This window comes from Lipomyces tetrasporus (genome assembly GCF_029532465.1).
Source record: "Lipomyces tetrasporus strain NRRL Y-64009 chromosome Unknown POJ06scaffold_3, whole genome shotgun sequence".
In the NCBI taxonomy this organism is placed as follows: Eukaryota; Fungi; Ascomycota; class Lipomycetes; order Lipomycetales; family Lipomycetaceae; genus Lipomyces; species Lipomyces tetrasporus.
Window position 1 is genome coordinate 1,254,912 of NW_026611598.1, and position 14,673 is coordinate 1,269,584.

The 14,673-nt window shown below is 47.6% G+C and overlaps 3 protein-coding genes and 1 non-coding gene across 4 annotated transcripts; 2 read left to right on the forward strand and 2 right to left on the reverse strand.

Annotated features, from left to right (window-relative positions):
* The first annotated feature begins 12 nt into the window (after positions 1 to 12).
* POJ06DRAFT_248790 (carbohydrate-binding module family 1 protein) lies at positions 13 to 1,680 on the forward strand. Its single transcript, XM_056187079.1, has 4 exons — positions 13 to 507; positions 563 to 719; positions 774 to 1,569; positions 1,623 to 1,680. Exons 1-4 carry the CDS (start codon positions 380 to 382, stop codon positions 1,655 to 1,657), a joined length of 1,116 nt encoding a protein of 371 aa, XP_056045564.1. The 5' UTR covers positions 13 to 379; the 3' UTR covers positions 1,658 to 1,680.
* A 516-nt stretch (positions 1,681 to 2,196) lies between these two features.
* POJ06DRAFT_77105 (uncharacterized protein) lies at positions 2,197 to 4,776 on the reverse strand. Its single transcript, XM_056191539.1, has 3 exons — positions 3,977 to 4,776; positions 2,767 to 3,925; positions 2,197 to 2,708 (listed from the first exon to the last, which is right to left on the reverse strand). The coding sequence occupies exons 1-3, from the start codon at positions 4,647 to 4,649 to the stop codon at positions 2,291 to 2,293; spliced, it is 2,250 nt and encodes a 749-aa protein (XP_056045565.1). The 5' UTR covers positions 4,650 to 4,776; the 3' UTR covers positions 2,197 to 2,290.
* A 1,609-nt stretch (positions 4,777 to 6,385) lies between these two features.
* On the reverse strand, positions 6,386 to 6,457 carry POJ06DRAFT_t31. The gene has a single exon. It is a non-coding gene; the product is annotated as a tRNA-Glu (tRNA).
* A 5,026-nt stretch (positions 6,458 to 11,483) lies between these two features.
* POJ06DRAFT_77157 (uncharacterized protein) lies at positions 11,484 to 12,753 on the forward strand. Its single transcript, XM_056191540.1, has 2 exons — positions 11,484 to 12,466; positions 12,527 to 12,753. Exons 1-2 carry the CDS (start codon positions 11,769 to 11,771, stop codon positions 12,681 to 12,683), a joined length of 855 nt encoding a protein of 284 aa, XP_056045566.1. The 5' UTR covers positions 11,484 to 11,768; the 3' UTR covers positions 12,684 to 12,753.
* Positions 12,754 to 14,673: the final 1,920 nt, after the last annotated feature.

Sequence of the window (14,673 nt, forward strand, 5' to 3'; positions counted from 1 at the left end):
CTTGCTGCCAATCCACTGTGCCAAGACTTCTGTCTCCTGTCACCACATATCTGGATCTGATTGAGCATCTGAGGTTGTCAGATCACACTTGGGCATGCGCCCATCAGCTGTCAGATTGCCTTGGTCTAAAGTACACTAGCTATGATTGGTCTAAGTCTACTGCTGCATACTGGTCCACATCTTCTCACCGCGCATGCGTGTGTGGACAGGCATTTGGTTCGGGAGGCTCCGGGTCCCTGCTGCCTAATATGGCAAATACTCTAGCATATATTTCAGGAGATATCCGTGTGCACTGTCCTCTACCTTTTGTACATTTATACCCATAATCCGCTCGTTTCTCAGTTTATCTATTGACATATCAACGTTCACCAATTGGGCAATGCAACCATTTACGTCCTCTATTTTCGTACTGCTTATTATCCCGTGCCTGCTCCGGCTAGTCGATGCACATGCTCAAGTTTTTGAGATCGCCGTCGACGGCATCGACCAGATCTATGGAGTCAATACGTACGAAATCGACGGGCAGTGCACTGTCTCACGCCTCTGCTAACACTGCCCGCAGTTACATTCGATCTCCACCCACTAACAGTCCCGTAAAGGATCTTACTTCTTCAGCTGTCGCATGCAATGTCAACAATCGTCCTGTTCCGACGACACTGACTGTCCGACCGGGTGATACGGTCACATTTATCTGGGGTCATGATCATATGGACGACGACGTGAGAATTATATTGCCTACGGTGACACATCGAATAGTCCTAATCATCGCTTAGATCATTGCACTGTCCCATCTAGGACCTATTGTTGTGTATATTGCTCCCACATCCAGCGAGGGTGCCGGGAACGTGTGGGTCAAACTCGCAGAAGATGGATACGACGGCAGTCAATGGGCGGTTCAGAAATTGGTGGCCAATCGCGGACGTCATTCTGTTGTCCTTCCCGACCTTGAACCGGGAGAGTACCTCTTGCGTCCCGAGATCATTGCCTTGCATGAGGCAGATGCGGTCTATACTGAGTTTCCCGCTCGTGGTGTCCAACTTTACATGGAATGTGTTCAGATCAAGATCACTGTCGATACGGGATCGCTTTCGCTTCCGACTGGCGTCTCATTTCCTGGGGCGTATAAATACACTGATCCCGGTATCCATTTCAACCTGTACAACAGCGATCCAAATTCATATATTATTCCTGGTCCTCCAGTTTGGAATCCAGAATCGAGCGCCTCATCGACGACGGTCTCTGCGACGATTTCCAGTACCCCAGCAAGCTCTACGACTAACGACGTCTCCTCAGCTATGCCGACCTCGCCATTTTCAACTGTGGGGGCTGTAACCGTCACCCGCGTTTCGACCGTGACAGTCTCAGTCTCGACTGCAACCACCAAGACCGTAACCGTCACTGCAGGCGCACCCGCATCCACTGTTACCGTCACGGACCTCATGACCACCACCATCAAGACCCCAGCCGGATCCTGTCAGACGAACTCGCCTACTGGCGTGGATTTGTACGGACAGTGCGGCGGCATCAATTACTCCGGTGAAACGTCATGCAAGGTCGGAACTTGCAAATGTAAGTTGCAGTCTGATTTGTAATGACTGTTCAGGCTAACCCGTTGCCAACAGATCTCAATGACTATTACTACCAGTGTCTACTGTGATGGCCCACCTCTACCGAGCAAATGTCACTAAATAGCCGAACTGTTGAATATTGTATAAATATAAAATCTAATTACAATCATTCCGATCAAAGAACGCATTCTTTAACTTCATAGCATAATACTCCGCATCAAATGGTACTCATCGTGTCCCTTATGACCGTCAAATGTCAAAAGGAGAGATGAGCTAATCCCAACAAAACTGCATGCAAGCATCCCATTAATGCAAATTTCTCCTTAAAGATAAAGAAGTTATATGCATACATACATACAAGACCGAAAATTTATAGACAAGTTTTGGATGAGAACAAACATCATTACCACTCGCGAGAAAACAATACAAGTTTAAAAACATTCGCATAATAAAAATATAGAATAAAGACCTCTTTCCGCATGTCGACCGAACGAGCAAAGGAACACGCTCCCTGCGATCTATCATTATAAACATATTGATTGCTATATTTAACTTTGGCCGGTAACTAGGAGTAATATAGTAATGTCGATAGATATGAAGAAAAGTCCACCGCTTCAACTCAAAAAAACTTTTGCCGTATGATTTCCCTTTTTATTTCCGTGTAAAACCAAACTTCGAACCGAAAAATGTAATTGAAACCCTAATCCAATAAATGATACGCGTTATTCCGCCGCTGCGGCAGGCACTGGTGCTTGTGTAATAACAACTGGCGCCGAAGCCGGCAACTCTTGGGTCGTCACGGTAGATACTGCAGCAGTAGCAGGACTGTCTTTCAAAGACACAGGCATTGACGAGGGAGTACTCGACGACTCCGCTTCCTCTTCCTGTCCCGGCGGTAATCGCTCATTGAACGGCATGACGAAATTACTCCAGTGCTCTCGAGATCGGACCTTGTTACCAACGACCTCAGCGTTGTGCGACTGTCGGCAGGCCTCGGTTAGAATATTAATATCACCGCTAATTAGACTCTTGATTCGGTTGAAACCAGCGAGGAGAGACAATGGGACAAGGCCGGCGCTATTCATATTCCGTCGCAGATAAATATCTTTGCACAAGTTCTCGAGAGAGAAGTAGTAGTCACTTTGCATAGTATTAGTCTTCTGGATAGTTTACAATATTCCACATTGAAGGGACTTACACTTGGGCCGTAACGGGATTGGCAGGTTCGTAAATATATCCTGGAATAAGAGCCGGTTGGGGCGGAAACGCTTGTGAGAAAGCAAACATGGCCGCGTAGTCTTGCTGAGGAGCATAGAACTGTCTCGCAGCAGGCTGGAATGCTGGCACACTAACCGCAGAAGCCCGTCGAATTGGGTTGTAGTTGCTGTGGTGACTGCTATGATGAGGCTGATAGCCACTAAAATGCTGCTGCTGGAATTGCGGGTTGCTGTGTATCGACCGCGGTGAGCTATTACGCGTGCCATTGGGGGTAGTCCGCGAGTTCTGATATGGCGCAGGTTGTCCTGACTGACTGATCGGCGACTGTCCATTACTAGTGCCGTGACCATTGTGGTAGTCACTGTTCCTTGGGCCGCGATTTATTGGCTGAGAGCCATGGCCGTTCGGCTGATGAGTACCGTTCGTATGACCATATGGCCGCTGCGTTCGGTTCTTGTTAAGAGGAACGGCCTTTGACTGAGGATGCGAGGCAGGTGCTTGTGAGAACTGGTTGGAATGCGAATGATGCGACTGATGTTGCTGGTGATATGACGATCCTTGGTTTATCGGCGCGGAAGGCTGTTCCGATCCGCTCTGCGCAGAGCCTTGTGAAGATGACACCAATGCTTGGTTATGAGAGGGGAGATGCGAGGCGTGGTAATTGGGCATATTAGAAGGCTGCTCTTGTGGCTGATCTTCGCTAGATTGAGCAGCAGCTGTGTCATTTGCGCCGTCGGACGTAGACTGCGACAAATCCTTGCTTGCTGAGCGTGTTGAACGGTCCTTGGAGACATCATCATCCTTCTCATCTTTCACTGGGTCTTTCTTCTCGTGATGCTTCTTCTGCCAAGTTTTGGGATCCTTGTCCCTATTCTCGGTTGAGTTCGAGGCAGAAGATGATGAAGCAGGTTTCTTGTCGGTAGTGCCATTTAGGGAGCTGCCATTTTTTTGCCTGTTTCCACGAACGAAATTCTTGCCACGGCCATTGTGCTCTTCACCAGAGTTAGATCCCTCCGTGTTTCCGACCGAACCCGATCTTCCACTGTTATTAGAACGAGATGAAAATGGCTTGCTATTTCGATTAGACGACTTCGCGGGGACTATTAAGGCTGGGGTATAGGGAACCCATTTCTCTTTGCCTATAACAAGACGTCAGCTCGGTCGCAGAATGAACACGGTGAAATATTTACCTTGTCGTTTCGCCGATTTCGACGCATTTTCCTTCTTCTCTGCAATATTCTCTTCCTCTGGCGCTATGGGCCAGTCCTTAGAATCTAGATCGGCAACAGTCGCTGACTTCGAAGACTTTCGCTCCTTGTCACCATTGCTGGCAGCCGCGGATAACTCGGCTGGTGTGGGATCCACACTAGAAGACGGAACTGATCGAGCAGGTATAGTCTCTTGTCTGACCTTCCAGACGTTAACAGACGGTAGGGGTGCTGGTGTAAGATTCGGCTTTTGCGAGACTGCGGCTGTGGCTTCGACTGACGAGACTGATTCGGTGGCGTTAGACGTTGTCGATGATGAAGACGATGACGATACACCGGCAGAACCATTAGACGATGAAGATGAGACTTCGACTGTATTCGAAGTAGACGTCCCATCCTTGTCTTTATTCGAGACATCTGTTGGCTTGCCATTGGTCAACGGTTCCTCAGGTGATGGCGTGCTAGATGGTGATTCGGCGACGCTGGACAAGGAAGGCGCATCTTTGGCGACCGTGGAGACCGTTGATGAAATAGCAGAACCCTGGATGCTGGGGGAGTCGTCCTTAGATGCGGAAGATGACGCACGGTTAGTGGCAGGCTTCGCGCCAGCGGCTAACGCGTAAGACGGAGCCGTGACAGTCGATGCAGACGGCATTGTGATTCGAAAGAATTGAATAATTAAAAGAAACTAATGCTGAAAACAAGAGTCCTCGAAATGCACTGGTCGACTGTGAACAAACGGCGAAAGACAAGGACGCGAAGTTTCCGTCGGAAGATCAGAAACACACGAGTTGACTAGAACCGAAATGCGCAGCCGATGTTCTAATGTGATCGCAAAAACTAATACCGTAAGATGAAAGAATAATGATTTAGAGATCAAGAAGCCAAATGCGTAAGCGACAGCTCTGAATGAGAATGTATCTCGAAGGAATGACGGGATTGGAGGAGAGGAGGCGACCAACAATATTAATATGTAGCCTGCACAGGCGCGGAGGTGGACAACGGCCAATCGCACCGGATCTTCAAATGAAGTTGGAAGAAACAGATGCGGACTATGGCACACAGTATCGGAAGCTAATACCGTAAGGTATCAAGAAAAAAAGTGATTGTGGTGGAGGATAGCAGGATGGAATTCGCTACGAGAACGTAAGGGAAGAAAAAAATTAACCTTGGACGGGCTGTCTGCGAACGAAAGCTCTCAGCCAGAGTTGCTCTCCTTGTGTGCGCCTTGTGATATGTGACTTTGTGTTGTTGTGGATTGGTACAGATCACAACTAGTCACGGGATCAAGTGTTACCGCGTCCTCCGCGACTTGAGGGCGGTTAAAGAGGTCAGGAAAGTTCCCCAAGTTTCAGCAAGGCATCACATTTCAAGCTCTAACAACGACGACGCTGACGCGCTTAAGCCGCACTATTACGGCAAATTGATGACGGGAATAATGCTGAGCAGCGTTAGGGCGTGCACTTCCGCGTTCGTCCGCTCCACACACTTGCCAGGCGTGTTAAACTAATTCCGACAATCTCTATTCTTATAACATGAGATGACAAACCATAAAATTCGCTCCGAACGCTCTCCTAACCTCTGTAGGTCTATTTGCTAAACCAGGACGTAAAGCGAATCATTCATAAAGCGAAAATAGCCAGTGGCCGTGGCCAGTGTGCCTACAATGTTGTTGGCATTTCTTTCATGTGACTAATGCTAAACAGAGAAACAGGTTAAGTTTAGCTATATTCCGTTGTGCCATTTGAGGATTTAATACGTAAATCGTCCAGAGTGTATTTGCGTTTTGGAGTACCCCATGCCATTCAGCCGAAGAGTTCTCGGTATTCCATTCCAGACCCTGTATCCGACGAAGGCGAATTCACCGCTAGCCCTGCAGGATTGCGGTGGTCAAAGTGCATGCTCTGAAATAATGATGATCGAAGACGTACCGGGCAATACTAGGACTATTGTTCTTCAAACATAGAACATAAAGCACTGGCATCGGGACTATTGACCCCGCTCTTAACGGCGTCGGTCATCGATAATTGTAAGCGAACGTGATAGCGGCCGCCTAGCGAAGAGCTGAGATTTGGCGAGCTAATTTTGGGAACCCGCACAATTCAGTGCCAGCTCACTGCTAAGTCTGTGTGACTCGATCTGACATTGGACTCTGAGCGTCAAGATCTCTCAACCCGCGGTGTCCAGTGCGTGCTCGACCGCAAATTAGCCAAGGGTTGATCACGCTTGAAAGATAAAACGGGCCTACCAGCTCCTTCACTCACTGAAAGTTCGATTCTTCTTTGATTTGAACAAAATGCAAATAACTATCCATTGTATAAATATAAATTAAAACGAAGTTAACTAGAGACTGGCATAAAGAACAGAACGGCGTTTCAAAAAAAAAGGTGACTTCGATACCGGGAATCGAACCCGGATTTGCCCGGTGAAAGCGGACCGTGCTAGCCGTTACACTATATCGAAAAGAGGCAAATTTAATGCGGAAATTGTACACTATATATGTGCAATTAAACAACCCTAACCCCTTAGCAAGGACCGTCCTATGCGAGCTTATTAAACATTGGCCCTTTCGGTTAATAAAGTACAGCGCATAGGACGGGACGAGAGTCCGCTGCTTGTAAGGGATCATGTCCTCTGCGGACGTCGCGTTGTTAATAATTGTAGTTAAGATCTTGAATGCCGGATAATCATGCTGCAGACTAGCTCTGTGAGATTGATGTACAGCCTAACACAAGTCTGAAGAATGACGAAGAATGGACCTCACCATTAGTTATAACTAGTAATAATAAAGTTTTAGTTGATTTAGTTGATAATTGAAGAATTAATTTTATTATTCTCTCTTTTCTTAATTTATTAATAATAAAAATTAATAATAACTTATAATTTTCCTTTACAAGATGGTATATTTTGCTGATGACAGGGAGGCAACTTAGTAATTGCAAATTGCTAAAGAAGTGGTACAATAATTAAAGTCTCGCTAACACGAGAGCAGCCTGACTTCCAGGGTTATTTAGCACATCAACCGTGCCAGTCTGGAGACTGATAATATCACACGTACAAGTCCAAGCCCATGAAATATTGCGGCACAATGGGTTATACAGGCGTTAATTATATGTAAACAGACCAAAAGGATGCACTAGTTTTTAGAGCGTTCCGCGCCGAGCCGAGTAGAAACTGTGTCGCACCGGGTATATTGCTAACTCATGACTCCTAATAAAGGTTAAGGTTAAGGTTAAGGTTACGCGTGCGCTCACAAATTTAGACCACTTGGATTGGTTAGGGTAACGCACGAATGATCAGCGTTTGATTGGAAATATCGTATTCAACGTCGGAATATATACGTAAGAGCAATAACATTAGAAGCTATTGTTACGGGCTAGAAGTTTTTGGGCATTAGTTTGTGCAGACTAAAGCCGACCGATCTTTAATAACAGAAAGCGATTCAAAATGCCTACGCGACGATGAAATTCAGCAAAATTACCGCGTGCTCTAAAGGGGAGTATATATGTCGCAATAATAAGCGCGTTAAGACCGTTTGGAATTTGGTCACCTGCGCTAACGTAAACTATGGTGGGCTTGACTCTAATGGCGTCAATGGGACGGGGATGCCAGAAGTGACAATAACGGCAACTCCGTCGCGCTCCGCCGCTAAGCGGTTTTCCCACCATACCGATTCGCTGTGTGAAATTTGAAGTGTCACACCAAGACGTCATGATTCGTGCTGCATTCCGGCGTCAAGAATTAGTCGACCGCTTATCAATATTGACGAAATCTGTATACTGAAGGCAAGCAAAATTGCCTAAACGATCTTGGCCTTGCCGGAACTTGATCGCATATTAGAGATCAATTGATAAATGCGATTCTTTCTGTTGTATTATCATTACAATTGTAGATGAGGGCCCTCTTGAATTGATATCAATGAGATATGTCATCGCGAGTGGGAACCTTGAATCTAACCATTTGCGGATCGGAAGACGTCGCTTGAAAGTAATATCATTGAGCGGGTGGGGCGTATCTGCATATTTGGAACGATTTTTAGCAACTGCAATTATTGTCTAAAGTTTAGACGAGCTGAGGGGAATTTTGCTTGAGCAAGCCGCGAGCCAGAACGTTGCCGCCCAAGGGATCGCGAATACGAGATCCCCAGTCGCCATTGTCGAACATATTTTTCTGTTCAATGCACGCGCCAGTACACGTTTCTTACTTCAGAGTGCCTTGCTCTGGGATTGAAACTTGCCCATGACACCTAAATGCGGTCTCAGATATTTTAGATTTGCTAATCAGTTTCTGGGGAAAATAACGCCAACCGAAACGCGTCGTTTACAGAAAATCAGCCGCGTATTCCCAAGTCAGCTGCGAACACCGTCTAATAGTTGCGTAGTGCGTTGCTCTTGCAAGCGAATTATGGAATGCTCATTAGATCACCCAAACATCCTGGCATCCGGAACGGGAGCTAAATCCGAGTGCGTCGAGCAATATCGACGATAGCTCGACAATCATTAGGCAAACGGCGTTAGGAATTAAACGAAAACATTCCAGCTAGCCCGCCAATGCCAACTTACCAAAATGGGAATCATAAAAAATTGATTGGCCGGCGCCGACGCGATAGCGCTGGCCCATAGCGCCATGGGCCGATGGTCTAGGTCTGAGTGCTTTTTCTGGGTTCGCGCCTTGAACTTCTGAAAAGAGAAAGTTAACATGCGTGCAAGGTAGTGGCAATTAAGGTTCGGTCGGGTCAGGCTCGTCGGGTTAAACTAATTAACGTTTAATTTTGAGGATATGCCGGGAAGGTTCATATCATACTCTGCTAATCTCCAAACTGGCGCATATGCACGGACTTCTTTCCAAAAGCGTCATTGATTCCTACACTAACAGGCTTGCACACGACAACTCGATGGCAAAATAAATTAAGAGGATTCGCTTTCACGTGTGCAACGAACGATCGATTATATTTTCAGCATGTAATATTGCTCGATTAGGATATATAACGTACGTGGTGGAAATACGACGTGCCCACATCTACTGTCGTCGCTGCGTCAAAGTCCCGTCAAATACGCGGCGCGTGTTGTGGATTCGATTGTGCCTGACCAGACACGACTCGACGCTGTAGGGATTAAGAAGGCACCGATTGACCGACCGCGTAGTCATCAGAAAACATCAAGTCTAGAAGCAGGGGACTAGGATTAACGCAAGTGACCCATATCGATCCACAGACTCGCCATATCACGAGACTGAAGCTCAAGACCATTGATTGAGCTTCGCGATAACAACAAAGGCATCACTGGGGTCCCAGGTATACTTGAGGATTGACACTAATCCGGCCGGAAATTATGAGACAGGTTGCAGGTCAAGTTCAAGATATAGAGATAACCATTCTCTTGAATGGCAATGATGGATAATCTGAGCTAATCGGGCCCAATCCGGCTGCAGCCAATTGAAATGGCCAAAAATCTGGGGCGGCTTGGCAAGCAGGGAAAGAATCGCGGCAAGCTTTTGTATGGCCCTTCCGGCCACCAACGCAATCGCAGAACAAGATCAGAGGGCCAGTTTCATGATCATTAATTACCCTTGAGCCAGTGCGATAAGTTATCGGAATCCTGGAAACGGAATGCCGCACCTTGCCTTCCGCGCTATGGCAACTTCTATTCAGGCTGTGGCCACATACTGCTTCTCCAAATTCTGAGAATACCAAAGACATGCTGATGATGATGACCCACTTTGCGGACTTAGGATACCTATTGAAATGAAAGCTTCACTGTTCGTGATAAGTGTAATGGACAATCCACCCAGGGTATTTCTTACAGGGGGTGTGTTTCGGCAGTCCCTGCGATATGTCAACGGATACCCGCGTCAACCCATGTGTGACACTTATCTTCCGACATGATTTTCAGACCGTACCTGAGCGCCACTTCTAGCCAATCTTGGGGCTATAAAGCCAGCAGCGCCGGTGACGCCCACGGAGTCGCAGGCTCGTGTCCGGCGCGCAAATCTAGAGCAACCTCCATACTTGCTGCAGCTAACCCTGAGCCTAACCAGCTTTGGTTGCTCCGGCGGGAAGGTCGCGTGCTTCGGTCTGGCTCCCATATCAGCTGAAGTCCGCATTGATCCCAACGCATCCTATATTGGGATTCGGAAAAGATTATACTTAGAAAAGAATCGACCGTTTTCGCAATTCGAGCCAATACTAATAAAGATCACGAGGTTTTGTACAGAAGCGTAGATTGCAATATCTACAAGCTACAGTACCCTTTTAACTCAGCTCAAACCAGCTCTCGAGGTATGTTCGATAAGTTAGTGGCAGCCTGGGCGTCAGACCAGGACGGACCCGAAAGCTCATCAGGTTGTTGATTGCACCTTGGGTCGCTCATGAGGAGAAACGCCACTGCATCGAAGAGCGGGTAAGTCTGTGATTGTCGACTACATTGGCAACTCCGGAGTTTGAGACTGCAAAGTGCAGTATACCTCTTCGAGAGTCAGCTCATGATCTGGGGACCCGCCCCATCCGATCTGGCATTGCGAATCAGACGGCAACAAATTGAGCAAGCTCGTATTAAATACCGGAGATAGACACTGAATATCGTAAATCCAGGCACTGATAGCTAGATCAACTTTCGTACTGACATTTAAGGAGGCGAGGCGGCGCAACGACGCTATGGCCGGCGTCGACCCCTCTGGCAGGGGCGTCTCCAAAACGACGAAGTCGAGCGACGACACCCGACGCCGCCGTGTACCGTAGTTGTCCGGGTTCGCGAATGGAAAACTCTACACCGCTAGCTGCAACTCGGGTTTGACCTGTTGACAGCTCCCCAACAGGCTGCAGTCAAATCTTATCAGGCCTCGATCCGCGGGCAGTCACATTTATGCTGAGGAAGACAGTCAAAATAAGACCGTGGCGAATAATATTACTACACCTGTTGCTTCTGATCAAGGGCTGAAACATGGAAGGTTGCACGAGCAGCGGCGCTGTAGCACGAAATACACTTCCAAAAAGGCTGAGTTCCGGAGAGCCGGACCCGCATTGCTGCTTCTCCAGGCACTCCTGCCGCACGATGCGCCAGGCCGTCGTTGGCGTCGCGGTGTGTAATTTCCAGTCAGCTACCAGTTATGCCTATTCAGGCTAGCTCTTTCATGCAATTTAGCTGGTCGGAGCGTCCGGCGATAGTTGCGACCTTCGATTCCGGGTAAGCATCCAACCTGTTTCAACGCGGGTTTTCCGCCGGTATCATTTGCGACATGCCTGCAGTTTCCAAAATTGCCATGGCAGCGGGCCGAACATGTTCATCTTTATGGTTCAGCTAAGTTACCCATCCTCAGCGCGCTATCGAGGTGTCGCCGCTCGTAGACCACCACTCTGCCGCTCATCTCAGCTCCCGAGCGCTATCTAATAATACAATCCGCGTGCCCATCTCAAACTTACGCTAACAGCCTGCAAGCCTGTGGTGGAAGAATAAACAAAATATTATTTCGTGCCTGCGATCGATTACAGATACCACTGTGTGCAATCAAACCTTCCGGTTTTCTTCGTAATGTTGCACTTAACTCCCGCCATCGCGTCTCCCGGCTCATATTTTATTTAACATACCAACGTCCCCTCATGGTGGCTTGTCGCTATATAACTATCAATTTCTAGACCTATTCATCCTGCTTGATTATACATGCTCCCAATCTAGTGCCTTGTCCATCGTGGCCTCTTTGTCTATTTCCATTGATCTCGACGCGTCTCATTCTGCACTCTACATTGATCTCGATATATTGCTGGTGACAAAACCTCACAATGGTTATCATTGAAAGTTCGGGCCTCCCGTCTCCCAATCCCTCCATAGACTTATGTTTTCCGTCGCAAGCGGATGACAAGTTTGATCGGGAATTTCAGCGTGTCTTCGACGTTCGTACCCGATTCGACGAAATCCTCGAACAGCGAGGAAACATAATCAACCCGCTTCCCACTCCCAACAGCGAGGCGTGCCTTTCCAGCGACGAGGCCGGCAATGCCACAGATCAGGAGTGCGAACACGAGCCCGACGAATATCCATTCCCTACTGTGTCTCTGTGTCTCTTCTATCCCGACACTGCTCCACGTGACTCATGGCGTCCTCAGATAGAGACGTGGATCCGACGGAACCACTCCTACAAGTTTGTACAGCGCGCGGCTGCAAAGCCTTACGCCATTGCCAGCAAGAGGCCGACTCAATCGTCGAAGCAGCAGTTGTCAGCACCGTCGTCTAACTCGTCCCAGTCCGTAGCTTTCACTCTACCGAAAGCAGCTACGCCGAAGCAAGAACGCGTCGAGGCCAGCCTTCGGAGTCCGTCGCGATCTGTTTCACCGTCGCCGATTTCCAAGCCCGGGTCACCCTCAATGCAGGCCAACCACAATTGCCGGCGGTGTATTTCATGCGGATCAGATCAGTCACCATGCTGGAGACCTAGCTGGTCCATCGAGGCGGGCCAGCTCTGCAACTCTTGCGGTCTAAGGTACATAACCTTTTCGATTGCCTTGCAATTACACGTGATCTTGCATGTTAACTGGTGCAGATACAAGAAGACAGGTGCTAGATGTCTGTCTGCGTCCTGTGGACGGATCCCGGCTAAGGGGGAATGGGTCACTATGCGGTCCACTCAGGCACCCGGGCGTTATACATGCCTGTACTGTGGTGGCGGTGTTGCCGTGGGGGAAAACTCAAAACGCTGAGACCAGGAGCAATTGCAATTGCGTTTGCGTTTATAGACATATTTAGAGTTCTGCTAAAAAGGTACGGCTATGGCGCCATCGTATGCCACGGCGCAATGATTTTTAGTTGACTCGATGCTAATAAGGATGCTGCTGTAGTTTAGTTCGGGTCTCTTGTGCGTATCGGAGCTGTGTTGATCTGAATTGTGCCACAGAAAAGTACTAGTAGTTTGATTTGGGTTCCATATGGCGAAATGTTTGGGATTTTTGGCGCCATAATATTGGCATATGAGATCAGCATCCTCATGTTCATTTGGACGTACATTTGGATACAGTTTATTGGATCTATGGGGTCGATAGTCTCCGGGTCATGCTTTTGGGAATCTGGCGTTGTCTATTGATTTTGTGGTGTTTCAGGGTCCATCCATAATGGGTGTGTGTAATATCTGGTAAGAGGACTAAGGAGAAGTAGGGTGAATTTGCGTTTAATGTTAATTCTTGTTGTGTTTTAATAGCGATTTTGTTTTTGTGCTGCTTTTTTTGATGGGTCTTGAGAAGAGTTAGTCTAGGAATTCGGCGATCAGGAATCGGGTTCGGAATGGTGGTCGTTTTCTCTTCTGGTGCATATATAATATTCGCGGTGTAATTTTTTGTTTGACAGCTGAATTGGTAGAGTTCGTTCCTGGAATATCCTGATAGTAATCTAATATATAATCTTTGGTGTATATGGCATGTATCGGACGGAATTGGTTTAAATCCTTGCACTTGGTTCTACGATCTCCACTCTGATCTGTTCTTGTCAGGCTTCAATCGCGATATGATGACTTACAATGTGTTTGAGACATGGAATATGCTTCGGACGCCCTGGAGTCGCAGCAAGAACTGTGTTGTCCCATTTTGAGATGATAAGTTATCCCGCAGCGGGCTTGATTCGAAACAAGTTACATATCATACGCAAATACAGTTTCAGGGGTGGATGACCTTTCCGACGCCGCACCATAGTCGGATTAGTCTGGTCCCTATGTCCGCCTAAATATCAGTCTGTGTAGGATGCTCTCGATCCCATAAAGTGACAGGCAATGGAATAACTAAGACATTTTGTAATTTGTATGAAGGCAGGCGTTAATGGCCATGCCCTGAAACGTGCATCTTGGCCCTTGTTTGATGTTACCGGCGAAGCCCGACGCTGAAACTCACGTTCATGGTTTTTGCCACGCTTATTAGTTCCATTCTGCCTTGCCGCCTGACGGGCACAAGGCACGTTATTTGGCATCACACTGCGAAGTGATTTCATCAGATCGGATGGATTTGACCGGGTATGCCTAAGCTGGAGAACTGCCGAACTTAAATCACAACTCTGTTAGAATGTATAAGAAGAATCCGAACTACGTGCTCGCGCCGTTGCTCGGGAATTTGCTGCCGTATGATTGGTCCGAACTGCCATCGCAGTCTGGTGCACTAAGTACTGCATTCATGGCTTTAGCTCTACTTTGTGCTCATGTTAGCAAGCATAAATTATCGTCCCCGATTGCGGTTTCGGGTCAGCGTTGTAGCGCGAGGGTTGGTGTTACTCGAATTACTAACGATTTTTTGTGGGTCGGACTGCGTCGTTTGAACGACGACCACAACAGCTCCACCGAACTAAAGGGGACTAATTCTGTATTCATCGCACTGCGATCGTGTCACAGATGCAACTACTGATATTTATGCGGATCGCTTTTGATCTCGCGTGAAATTGTCGCCTTTAAACATCTATTAATTGCACCTACTGGATAAGCCACAGGTAACTGATGGGACGAACCGCTTCAGACAATTGTTGGCGATTATGGGACAAACCCACTGGAAACCAAATTCTGGTATCTAGAAATACTGACATATGGTGGACGATTAAGAATACAAAAAGCAGTCACGTTCAACGCGCGTCTCGAGTGTAGCGATGCTTACCTCCCAAGCGAGTTTAGTGTTCAGTGTCAGTCCCAGCACGGTTGCACAACAAACTGCAGCTTGACGC

What these genes read in the sequence shown, in the direction of transcription:
- POJ06DRAFT_77105 (XM_056191539.1), bottom strand. Translation starts at nt 4,649, where the DNA reads ATGCCGTCTGCATCGACTGTCACGGCTCCGTCTTACGCGTTAGCCGCT. An exon ending in GAAATCGGCGAAACGACAAG is followed by an intron (nt 3,926 to 3,976) that starts GTAAATATTTCA and finishes GTCTTGTTATAG; the next exon opens with GCAAAGAGAAATGGGTTCCC. An exon ending in AATCCCGTTACGGCCCAAGT is followed by an intron (nt 2,709 to 2,766) that starts GTAAGTCCCTTC and finishes TACTATGCAAAG; the next exon opens with TGACTACTACTTCTCTCTCG.
- POJ06DRAFT_77157 (XM_056191540.1), top strand. Translation starts at nt 11,769, where the DNA reads ATGGTTATCATTGAAAGTTCGGGCCTCCCGTCTCCCAATCCCTCCATA. An exon ending in TGCAACTCTTGCGGTCTAAG is followed by an intron (nt 12,467 to 12,526) that starts GTACATAACCTT and finishes TAACTGGTGCAG; the next exon opens with ATACAAGAAGACAGGTGCTA.
- POJ06DRAFT_248790 (XM_056187079.1), top strand. Translation starts at nt 380, where the DNA reads ATGCAACCATTTACGTCCTCTATTTTCGTACTGCTTATTATCCCGTGC. An exon ending in CAGATCTATGGAGTCAATAC is followed by an intron (nt 508 to 562) that starts GTACGAAATCGA and finishes CACTGCCCGCAG; the next exon opens with TTACATTCGATCTCCACCCA. An exon ending in CAAGGTCGGAACTTGCAAAT is followed by an intron (nt 1,570 to 1,622) that starts GTAAGTTGCAGT and finishes CGTTGCCAACAG; the next exon opens with ATCTCAATGACTATTACTAC.